General features: G+C 38.6%; 1 protein-coding gene across 1 annotated transcript in view; it reads left to right on the top strand.

Moving 5' to 3' along the window:
• pclob (piccolo presynaptic cytomatrix protein b) overlaps positions 1 to 6,683 on the top strand; it is a 60,191-nt gene extending 53,508 nt beyond the window's left edge. Inside the window, exons 31-37 of the mRNA XM_020613755.1 lie at positions 253 to 553; positions 907 to 1,101; positions 4,047 to 4,188; positions 4,288 to 4,346; positions 5,040 to 5,177; positions 5,299 to 5,444; positions 6,266 to 6,683. Of these exons, the coding sequence (XP_020469411.1) occupies positions 253 to 553; positions 907 to 1,101; positions 4,047 to 4,188; positions 4,288 to 4,346; positions 5,040 to 5,177; positions 5,299 to 5,444; positions 6,266 to 6,409 (1,125 nt within the window). The 3' untranslated portion in view covers positions 6,410 to 6,683. The remainder of the gene's footprint in view (positions 1 to 252; positions 554 to 906; positions 1,102 to 4,046; positions 4,189 to 4,287; positions 4,347 to 5,039; positions 5,178 to 5,298; positions 5,445 to 6,265) is intronic.
• Positions 6,684 to 12,524: the final 5,841 nt, after the last annotated feature.

Raw genomic sequence — 12,524 nt, 5'->3', positions numbered from 1 at the left:
GGGGGGGGGAGGCCCGGCCACCAGGCGCTCGCATTCGAGCCCCAACCCCGGGCCTGGCTTCAGGGTGGGGCCCCGGCTGCGTCATGCTGGGCGACGTCACGGTCCTTGATTTTAATCTATTCATAAAGGGCATTCCTCTCCATATTCCCTTGTAAGTTTGAATCTTTTTCTAGCTGTTGGGCTCGGTTTTTGTGGCTTACATCATTTTTCTCCCTCATTATCTCTGTGTGTATGTTGTGCACCATGCATCAGGTGTTGATTGACTTGTCAAACACTGCCCAGTTGGACAACACTCCTCGCTGGCTGCCTCTGAAGGAGCAAAGTGAGAGCATTGAGCACAGCAGAGCCCACCATACTGCCCAAGGCCCACCAGGGTCTGGGTCAGGTCAGGGCCATGGCCAAGGCCAGGGTCATATGTTTGGTCCTGGAATGGGGCCTGGACATGGTATGGGGCAGGGTCAAGCACCAGGACAGGGAGATGGGAGTCATGATTCACCTAAAAACTCTGTAATCAAGAGCAGAAGCCATGGAATCTTCCCTGATCCAGCAAAAGGTAAACAATCTGTTTTTCACTTTATATCCATTCTCAGTTTTCATAATTTCCACCATTGTGTTTGTTCTATATACAGTTATTAATTATTCTGAATCATAACAGTGGTGCCATTATTTTTTGGCAGAATTCTATTCAAGACAAAGACTGTAATTTATAGGGTGGTCACTTAGTTGTCAGTGAATTAGTGGCTGCTTGCATAGAAAAATATGCTAAATATTCCATGACAGCTGTAATAACACTCCATGTGCTTGTCATGAACTGCTATGGACCAGAAACTATTAGATACACATAACAGCCTGTGGAATGTGAGTGTGGAACAGAGTGTCATAACCCTGCATTTCATCTTCCTTCAGACATGCAGATGATGCCACTGGAAAAGTCACACAGCAGCCCAGGCAGCTCCAAGTCTTCCTCTGATGGCCAACTGAGGTCCCACGGTCCTTCCCGAAGCCAAAGCAAGAGCAGCGTCACTCAGGCCCACCTTGAGGATGCTGGGATAGCCATTGCTGCTGCTGAGGCTGCCGTGCAACAGTCCCGCCTGCAACCAAGTAAATCCTGCCCCTACCCATGATACACTTCCTGTGATATGCTTACTTTTCTCCCATGCATGCAGGCTTTGTTGAGATCATTTGATGCTGCTGCTGTGTCTTAACCTCCTTAATATTTTTACATTTGCCTTTTGCGCTCCTCATCCTACTTGTTTCTCTAAGCACAAAGTATTTTGATTTGATTTGAGCAAGTTAGATTGATCTTAAAAATATAGTCACTGAACAAAATCTAAGGCATATGAAACAGGCAAATAACTGAGGTATATCTAAATCGAAAACCTAAACAAATATTAAATCTAAAATTAATGAATTAGTACATCTGGCACAATTAGTGCACTAAATATTCCAAATACAGTTTTTGGCAACATCCATCTGTTTAACATTTTTGCTGCCTATTTGCGTAGGACATAAAAGTGATATATTACAGTGAGTTATTAACACAGCAGAAGAGTTTAACAGCATATAACAAATCTAAGGAATACCTGATTGGTTTTAAAATTAGAGCCCCCAAACCCTTTTTCTATATGGAGTGTGCATGTGCCAATCCCATGCATATGGTTTATACAGAATCCCAGTGTGCAAATCTCCAACCCCAGTATTTAAACCAAGCTGGGATGGCAATTCCTCACATCTTGTATCATATTAACATGATTTAAACAATATCCATTCATGTTTATGCATAATGTTAAGTGTGATGTTATCAAAATAGAAAGCTATGTTGTCATCTCTTTCTGGAATTAATTAGCCCAATGTCAGAGCTATGTAAGCATGCAGTTGCAGCTTCCTTGGCTATCGTTCCTTGGCCACTGAGAATTTTGTGATGCTTCAGTCTGTCCATGTGTGTGTGCATGTGTGTGCTATATGAATGAACCTTAGAAAAGTCAAAAAACACACATACACACACATACACACAGATATGGCACACAGGCTCCCTACAAGTGTGAGTCAAACCAGGAAACAAAGAAAAACCAAGACGTTCAAAAGTCATCAGGAGGCTCACTCTGCACTCACCGGCCAATGAGAGTAGAGCGGCCAGCTAACCATGAGAGGAACAGAAGTGTCAAGGGAAGGTGAGGCAATTTAGGAAAAACGGACCAATAAAGATCATTAATCCTACTTTATTAACAGCAATGCACTAAATCTAAAATTTAAATAATAAATAAACTAAATCAAGTCTACCAACCAAACCAAATATTGAAACAATTTAAGTAACAAATTCAAATATTTTTCACTGAATCATTTTTATGTATCTAATTCTGGTATTACTTGACAGTGTGTATATGTGTTTATACACTGTCTTGTTGTTATTTTTGTTGTTGATTTAATTATGCTTTCATAACTGTAAAAGTAAAATTCCAAGCTACTGCCTTTGAGTCACAGATTGTAGTTCATCTAACTACATCCAGTCATTGTTTGAAGGTAAATATAGGCACTGGACACTGTGACCATGAACAAATGTATCCACCCTTAGTCTAGAAAGAAACACTTCACATATTCCCTGAACTAATCTCTCTGCTCTTTCATGCTGCATGAGGATTAGTACTCACAGCAACCAGGAGCCAAGAACAAGTAATTAAATTCATAAAAGAACATCAACAATGTTCCACATTAAATTTATTTTCATGGGTAAATTAAACTTAGTGACCTCCATTTATCTCTGGCGAAGAAATTTACTGTGCTGCAGTAACCAAGGTTACACACTGTACTGCAAAATGGGAGGACAAACTGTTGTCTGTACTGGTCTGTTCCTCCCATGATAAGGCTGTTACAGTGATGCTCAGTCAGATTTATGTGTGACAGACAGAGTCAGTGGAAGTGTGAAGTGTTTCACCATATCTGTCTAACATGCATGTATGTGTGGTAAAAGCCGTGATAGATAGATAGATAGATAGATAGATAGATAGAGTGTTGGTACCCTAATACCTCACTGAAAATTCTCCAATCTTGCTATACATATAAGAATACAAGAAGCATTATGCTGTTTGGTATCATGTGAGTTATGTGTGCACCACAAGGAGTAAGGACAAACAAAGGAAAGATGAGGGTTGTCTGACAATAGATAACAGAATAATTACTAGGTACGGTCAAGTTAAGGGCTACAAGACCATTTCAAAACAGGTTGCTGGTCCTTTGACCACAGTTCCTGACATTATTAAGAATTTTCATGCCCATGGGAGCCAACCTCTATTGGACAACAAGAGGATTTACCCCAGATTCAACAGTGGGACAGTTAGGTACAAGCTGACTTCTAATCAAGCTATAAGTTGCTTTCTGAATTTAAAGTGGAATCTATGGAAAACCCTACGTTTGAAAGAGAAACAAAAAATTCACTGGAGTTTGCTGTGATACATGTTGACAAGCCATGGTGCCTCTGGGAGAATGTCTGTTGGACAGATTAAACAAAATGAGAGCTTTTTGGTAAATCACATTAGCTCAGTGTTCAAAGAAGATAAAATGAAACTTTTAAAGAAATAACATCCTCAATGTGAAACCTGGAGGAGGCTCAGATATGTTGCAGGGTTGCTTTGCTGGGTCTTGTACACCAGGGCACAAGGAAATCATGAGGTTGCATGATATATATGAACAAAACCTACTACTACTACTACTACTATCAGAGAGCGCTATCACAGTCGCAGGTCATCACTCCATCATTTGACAACACTGAACTATTCTAAAATCCTGTTTTTAATCCAATTCGACATCTATACTGTAAATACAGCTGAAACTCAAGACAAGCTACAAAACGTTTCCCCATACCATTTTTATTTGCTGTAATATGTTACATCAAAAGTAATATGTTAATTCTATTAAATATGGAATAGAAGATAGTTTATGCCAGTTATTTACTCTAAGTGTAAGGGTACCAACACTTTTAGCCACATCTGTACATAAATTGTTACTCATAAATATTTCCTCACCATCACAGTTGTTCTTGCCACCTTTAGGACCTGGACACCGGCTGGGTGATGTCTCAGGGTCAGTAGTGCTGTCTGCCCCAAGTCTTGTGGGAGATGCCTATGGAGGTCTGGATGGGGAAGACGGAGCAGGCACTGGAGTGGACAGTGCTATTTTTCAAGTGCCACGCATGTAAGATCTATGGCTTGTTTTCAGCAAGACTTAGCATTACATCTTTGTTCAACATGTCTAGTAAAAAACAGCACTGGTATTTTTGTTTCTGTGTCACAGTGGAAAGGCTGTTCCCAATGGCAGTGACAAAAACCAACTTGGAACCCCAGAAAATGAAGGCAAGTTCCAGAAAAGTCCTCTGTTTGCAGTTCAAATCCTAAGGCTGTTAACAGTTGGTTGTAGGTCTCCACCTGCTGGGTATTTTGTATAATGACATTATTTATTCATTTATTTATTTACACAGTCACCTCTAAACTGTGTTTTCATAATACCACTGTTCAATAATGGAGTCAAATGTTGAGTTAAGTGCTGACTGTCAATTAATAGTATTTAGCCAGCATAATGAGTGGATGTGGGTGTCACTTTATTCTACTCGCTGTCATAACAACATCTACGTTTCATGTAGCTCAGGTGTCACGATGGCTAACTTCCATATCTAGTTTCAGTTTATAACAAAGAGCTCAAGGTCATTTAATGCTGTAGTAGCTGTCAGGGTGGATCAGATGAGGGTGAGCAGATCATTTCTAGCGCTTGATGATTCATTTAACACACTTTACCCTAAACACATAAGAGTTAATATGGCCCATGTGAAACTGCAGATATGTTCTTGGACTTGGTTTCATTCTGCTATTAGCCCAGATTAAATTATGCATAATCACTAAATAATTTAAATAAAATTTACTGACACTAGGAGTGCATGTGTTTCGTGAAACTGTAAGAATTGACCCCTAGTTACAGTCTGGGCAATCCAAATAAAGAAATATAAAGTCCCTAACTTTATTCCCACATCTCTCTTTCACTGTTGCTTTTAGGTGGTAAAACCCAAGTAATGGGGGAGATCAAAGTCGCTCTCAAAAAGGAGATGAAGACAGAAGGAGACCAACTGGTATTGGAAATCCTTCAATGCAGAAACATCACTTACAAGTTCAAAAGCCCAGACCACCTACCAGGTTTGTATACATGTACTGTATGACTGCAAATACACTCTGTGTTTGTCTGCGTGCACTTTTGATTTTAAGTGGTTTGCCTTTTCAATAATCCATATTTCTCATTCATTGAATTTGCCTTCAGACTTGTATGTGAAGTTGTATGTGGTGAATGTGGCCACTCAGAAGAGAATCATCAAGAAGAAGACCAGAGTCTGCCGACATGACAGGGAGCCTTCTTTCAATGAGACCTTCAGATTCCCTCTCAACCCGACTGGACACTCCATACAGGTACAACAGGCATGCAGCTGAGACAAGTTTGGACACACAAACACAAAGAATTTGGTTTTGTCAAGCACGACGTGCCAGGCAATATTGCTCCAGTTGTTTTGACATCTTTGTTTACTTTGTTGTGTGTGTTAAAATAACTGACTGGCCAAATATTAGCAGAAAATAAATTGTTTCAGTTCAGTTTACATCCAGCTTTTTTACCACTGACAGAAACAATCTTAAATCTTCAAAATGGACCATTACAGCTAATTAAACCTGGAGGCTTGTAATGTCTGACAAAACAGCTCTTAAAACTCATTATGGGAAGTTTTATGAAGGAGCCTGATGTCTTATGTAGCAGCTGGGAGACTGAATCACCTGCTGGTGGACTGCAGGAAAAGTATTTGTCTATAAAAGGACAAACAGTTGTAGTTTAATAAATAATTATAAATCAATGCCATACTTACAGAATTTATTTTCAGACAATAGTAAGTGGAAAATGAAAGGAAATATATAACACATATACAGTAAATACATTTATTTACAGCCTTGTTTGTAATGAAGGGCCATGAACATATGTTCATATTTCATCCTGATTAAAGTTTCTTCTTCTTCTTTTTTTTTAGATTGATTCTTGGGGTATTTTTGGCTGTCTTGGCTGCTTCTTAATAGTTTTGATTTTATCTTTATATACCACATGAAATATATATATTGACATGTGAATGCAGTATAATTTCCTTCAGCATAGCCTCATTTTTGTGACCTGGTAATTATCTGTAGGCTTTGACATACAGCATCAACAAGGGTGATCATTGCTACATCTCTCTCCAATGTATTTCCAGCTTTTCTTGGTGTCAAACGGGGGGAAGTTCATGAAGAAGACCCTGATAGGGGAAGCCTACATCTGGCTGGACAAGGTGGACATGAGGAAGAGAGTAGTCAGCTGGCACAAGCTTTTCGTCAGTTCCACCCAGACCAACCCCTGAGCACCACACCAAAAAGAAGTCACAGAAGATCAGGGAAAGGTGAAGCCACAGTGTGCTAGCAATTTGACAAAAAGATGAATAAGAGGAAAGAAATGTTCAAGGAGACGAAATGAAGATCTACTTAGTTTAACCTATTTAGTTTACTTCCTGAGTTTATAAGTTATAGCAAGGAGGTGATTATGTGCTAATACCATAAAAACTCATCAGTCCAACACTGCCAGCACATATGTCCACCGTCCACCTCTTCCCATGGCTCTGCTGCCATTGTGCCACTGGTAGCACTAAAAGAGACTCCACAGTAACTTTGAAAGTAGTGATGTCTTACTTAACGTAGTTTCAGTTTCATGATCCAACTGAGACAGTGTTTTGTTGCTGCTGAACTAACACGTCTGTCACAGGGGAATACGGAACATCAGAGGGAAAAATGAAAAAAGTAAAGTCTGACTTTGATTTCAGAATCAGCATCTAAATTAGCATTGTGTCTTCTTCACATGAGAGTCGTTGTAATGCCCATATAATGGTTGTGATGTGTGTGGCTGTCAGTAGTCTTGACATATTTGCTGATGAAGGAATGCATATTTTTTTGTATCGTAGTCAGTTTCATGTAAAAAAGGAAAACAAAGCCTTTATGTAGAACAGGGTCAGAAAGTTGACTTTTGCTATGGGGTGAAGCTAAAATGTACAGATTGTAAATATCACACCTGCCGATTACAGATCATATCAGAGAATCATACTGTACAGTGTGATGTTTATATAATATACAAAGATATCAGATTCAGAATATATCTAAATACAATATACATTCTCTTGTTGCTAGATTATATATGACAAGATATACAGATACACTGGTTTAGACTGAGACTGTGCGTGGTGCACTGACAATCTGGTAGGCTATTTTAGTCTGTAGGTAGGTGTAGTCTTAAGAACTGCTATGTGAATGTGACCTATGTGATCTCAAGGATGTTGCTCCACCACAAGACATTCAACAGGGCTGTGATAGGTTACTATTGTAAAGGTCAAGGTCAACATCCAGTGACATTTTGCTGTTTCACTGGCATGCAATGCAGTTGAGAATTCCAATAAAAAGAACAGCAGCTTGTGCTCTGAGGCCCAAAGCACATGCTGTGTTGAATGTTACAAGCCAGCTATAGAGTGACAATAGTCTGTCAGCTCTGTGTGATGTGAACAACCTTTTACTTTAAGGTTGATGTGGTATGCTAATATTTCTTTTGTGTAGTCCATTGTGTAATTGCACTTTTGGAACGGACATGTAATTCACACAAGTTGTGTCAAAACCACACGTAGATCTGCAACTGTCATCACGTCAGTATGACAGCTCTGCTTGTTGTGTATTAGTAAAGCCCCCTGGTCTGGGTTTCAGCAAAAAATAATTTCAAAATGAAGAAAATTTGTTCGTACAAGTCAAATGTCTAGGTTCCTTTGTGTGTCTGGCTGTGCTGTTTTGTGTCAGTGACCCCTGTTGCAACACAGTGAACCAGCCTTTTTCACTGCCTGTGACCAAAACAATCACTCAGTCTCACTGGGGTTCAGTCATATTTAGGTCAGAACAACACAATGGCCAAGTCTCAGTAATAATGTGTGAGCGGGTGACCCGTGTAATCATCTTGCAGTGTTTTGCTATCATATCTACATCATGGGAAAAAAATCAAGTGACCCTCAGATCTGCTGTCAATGTATTTAGGCATATCACAGAGCTGGTGCATTTTTTGGGGGTGGGACATTTTGCTGTGCCAACCTAGATTTCTTTCTTTTTTTTTTTTTTTACTGCAGACCCATTGGTTCTTTCTAAGTAATTCTATGCAACATACAGTAGATGTGTTTGAATGCATTTATTTTTTGGGAATTAAATGTTTTATCTTGTGAACATACTGTATGGTCTTAAAATATATCTTATAAAAAATACCTTTAATTTGTACATCGCTGAAAAAAAATAAATATATTGATTTTTTAAATTGACTTTAATATACATTGATGTTAACAACTGTTAACATCTACATGGAGCTTGCGCACTTTATTATTACATTGTGTATTTTCTTGTCTCATTTTAACTGTCATCACACACAAGATTATGTTTCGTGTTTCTGCACTGAAATGAACAGAATCATGGTGTATGTGGTGGCTGAAAATATTGTGGTGTGCATTTTGTAACTATGTGGCAAAAGACAAAAGAACACAAATGCACAATCTGGGGAGGAATCGCTCGTACTACATCTTTGCTTATAGCTTACTGAAGAGTCAGTGTACAAAGTAAAGTAAAAAAAGATACATTCAGTTACGACTGTTTAGCCACTTGTGTTTCATTAGGCTTCCTTCAAGCTAAAAACTATTTGGTCTGATCTGCTGTTGCCTGTAACTGTGGAACCATTCATTCGTTGTTGTTCTGAGGGGTGTGAATGTGACTCGAGTCCTTTGACATGTGTACATAAAGTGTTTATTTTCTACAAGACTGAATGTTTATATTGTCCAATGTCTGAGCATGTGAGTGTCAAAAAGAAAAAAAAATCACGTCTTATAATTGTACAGAAATGTGTGTCTATAGTTGTATATGGGGATTTGACTGTGTAATCAAAACGTGCTGTCAACCGAATGACTATCTGTACAACCACGTCCTGTAAACGGCCGAAACAACACAAAGGGGAAAAAATCTATTCAACTTCAATAGTTGTCTGAGACTTTATGTTCTGGATGTTGCATGTTTCATTGATGGTTTGTCAGTATATTTTGCCTACAGATTATGTTTAAAAAGAAACAGAGTATGTATAGATTTATCTGTATGCTGACTGTAAAGAAATATGCTTGTAAAATTGTCTTGTTTTTCACTCAGTGTAAAAACAAAGAATCTAATGTTATGGTTTTGTGGTTGTACACAGGATGTGTTGAGATATTATGCAAATTGTGCTGTAAAAAAATCAGCTGTTTCTCCTGAGTCTAAAGAATAAATATTAAGAAGAGCTATATTACATGTGCAGAGTGGAGCTCAGTTTGTTTTTTAATAATGAAACTGAATTTTGAAGAATGTTCAGTACATTACCGTTTTCTCTTCTTACATCAGGACCTAACCACGTTTTAGTGATAACACATGTTCAGACTTTTATAGCCTCTGAGCAGACATTTTGACTTGTCAACACAGGAAAGGCAACAAGTCAGGTGTCAGTTTGTCAAAGCATCTTTTTAATACTACCACCAGGTGGCGCCAACGCAATGCACACTGTGGTCTTAATTATGAAGTGTGCATTTACACAGCAAAAATAACCACCTTTAACACCATATTCCTTATTTCTTGCATACCTTAACCATCATTATTAATTAGGCCTGCTTAAGGGCAAGTGCATTTCATTTTGGGTCGTCTGCTCCTTGTGACCTTCTTGCTCTGTGTATAGTATTGTCATGAAGTTGACAATATGTGCCAACAGCTTTGAAAATGCACTGTGGGGCTTGAAAATATAGATGCTGCCAGTTTGTGGTGCTGAACATAAGATGGAATTATCACGCATATCACTGTAACTGTATAATCATCAGCAGCAGCATCATATCACCTCTTGGCTACGCAGTTTAGCTGAAAACACTAATCGTTCTGGGCCTTGCATACTTTAACTTTTTATTTTGCTAGTTTAGTTTAAAGACACTACCTCTATGAACGGTACTCTACAAGAGTACTACTTTTTAAATTAACTCTAACATAAGTGTGTTTCTGTATACTATATTCTGATGAACTTAAATATGACAAAATAAGTGTTAAACATAAAATTGCATACTAAGGATGCAAAAGGACATTGCATTGCAATAAAGATAAAAACAAACCCAAAGCTTCTTTCCTTGTATAGGTCAGCGAAAAAAATATTTTATTTAATAGAGACTGGAAATAAATGGAAATGAAATAGGAACAAAAACATTTTAGCACCAAAACTTAATAAAACGTGGGACTATGTGGATGAAAGGTAGGTGTTGCTGCTTTTTCATCAACAGCGCCTGTTGCTGCAGACCCTGCCACTCCGACTTGTATCTGAATCGTTACATTGTTGTTCCCACCCACCTGCCCGGATACTGTTTATTATCTCATCACCCTCATGGTACAGTGTACATACCAGCCCTGTTCCCACCACAGCCACAGCCAGACCTCTATCAGCACCTGTTTTTGTCTACCTGTTGCTCACCTGATTTATTTGCCTGCCTTTTACTGCTAACAAGTCTGTTTAGCATCTCACAATCTCTGTACAGTATATGTTAATTTGCATTCTGATACATGTGAAGTATTGATTTTCTGCTTGTAATACCTACATGGACTAATGGGCTATTAATGAGTGATCAGATATGAATATTCACTACATGAATATGTTCAACATAAAGCATGTGTCCAAGGATATGCACATATTTTATAAATATAGTTTGTTTATGATTAAAAATGCATGGAGTATATTATTGTAATTGTAACTGCACACTCCTCCAGGTGGCAGTGTTCTTTTTCAAATAACCCCATCTGTACAGTACAACTGATCTTTAAGCAGCGGTACATTTACTCATTATTATATTAACATCATTAGCAAAGATGTTCATGTCTGCAGGTGGTTCTGGAGAGAGGATTAACCTATTAGGCTGAGATTTAAAAGGGAATTATTTGCTTATTCATTTTGGACGTAATGATATATTTTAAAAATAGTTATGAATATAGCATTTGATTACTAATCCTATTCATAGCTGTGACTCTGTAGAAAATTATATTAAAAAATCGCAGCATTCAAGCTTTACAGTCAGGGCCTGTCTGAGAGGTACCATTAGTTTTGTTCTGGTTATTTACTAACACCCATTTGGTAGACTATGAGAGGAGAGGTGTAGTGGCCAAATACTAGTCTGACACCTCTTTCATTTCAGGATGTATAGTGAGATGTTCAATAATAAAAATAATAATAATAATCACTAAATGCTATGTCTGCAGAGGGTGGCTCCACCTCTCCATCCTCTCCACACTGCTCTTTGCTATTAATTCCATGCCACCTCTCCAGTTCCCACTAGTCCCTTACTTTTTTCCATCCCATCAGCAGGTGCAGTTGTTCCTCCGCTGGAAGAAATGAGTGAGAGAAAGGTGTAGTGAGAGAAAATATGGACAGGGAGTAAAGGGATGGGGATAGAGGAGAAACCAAGGGGGGAAGAGCAACAATGCGGTACAGTCAGAGCAGAGGAAGAGGTGACGATGGAGAAGACAAAAAGAAAAGGGGGGTGAGAGGACATGGGAGATGGTGTGTGGTTGCCAAGCAACAGTTGATAACCAAATCCCCAAGTATCCTGCTTGTGCTGCCCTGCCCTCCCTCCAGGTCAGAATCTCTCACACACACACACACACACACACACAGTAGGTTTATGTTGTTGCTTTAATACTCAAATATTCAGTCAAAGTGTTCTAATAAAATGATGACAGAAAGAACAATTCTACGTATATACTGCAGTGCTGCAGGAGCTTGTATATATTCTATAATTTACTCACGTTAGGATGCGCAGGACATAATCACAAATTCAGTCTTATAAAACAGACATGATTTATGAGATTTACTGGGCTTTTACTGTAATTTGCTGATAGGAATTTACACCATATGTGTGAAATCAGTCGATCTGTCTGTCTGACAGGGATTCCCATGTGGGACAGTCTCTCCGCTCGCTGCCACTCATGCTACCAGGAGGATAGAGAGTGACTGTCTAAATTATACCATCCCTCTCGGTTGTAGGCACTGAGAGGCTACTGGGAATTTTAAAGAGCAAAACCTGTAAACCTGTACATTATTCAGCAAGCCTGCACTTTGCTGTACCTGTAGCCAAGCCTTCCTTTTAGCAGGTGTTTTCTTATTGGAAGGTTAAAAAAATGTTGCTTCCACTTTGAGCGCTGTACACCCCCAATTGAAGCAATATCAATACTACTACTACTAATAATAATAATCATAATGATTTTAAGACCAAACACATTCTGTTGAAATTTGAATGTTTCATTACATTTTGCGACACTATCCATAATAGAACTTATAATGTACAAAACCAGGAATAATCTAAATTGCATTAGATCAAATCATGTTAGATGATGATGTTAGAAAGAAAAGCAGGGTAGACG

This window comes from Monopterus albus, unplaced genomic scaffold, assembly GCF_001952655.1.
Source record: "Monopterus albus unplaced genomic scaffold, M_albus_1.0 scaffold5.1, whole genome shotgun sequence".
NCBI classification, from domain to species: Eukaryota; Metazoa; Chordata; class Actinopteri; order Synbranchiformes; family Synbranchidae; genus Monopterus; species Monopterus albus.
The sequence above is the reverse complement of the archived record's forward strand: the minus strand, read 5'-3'. Positions and strand labels throughout refer to the sequence as shown.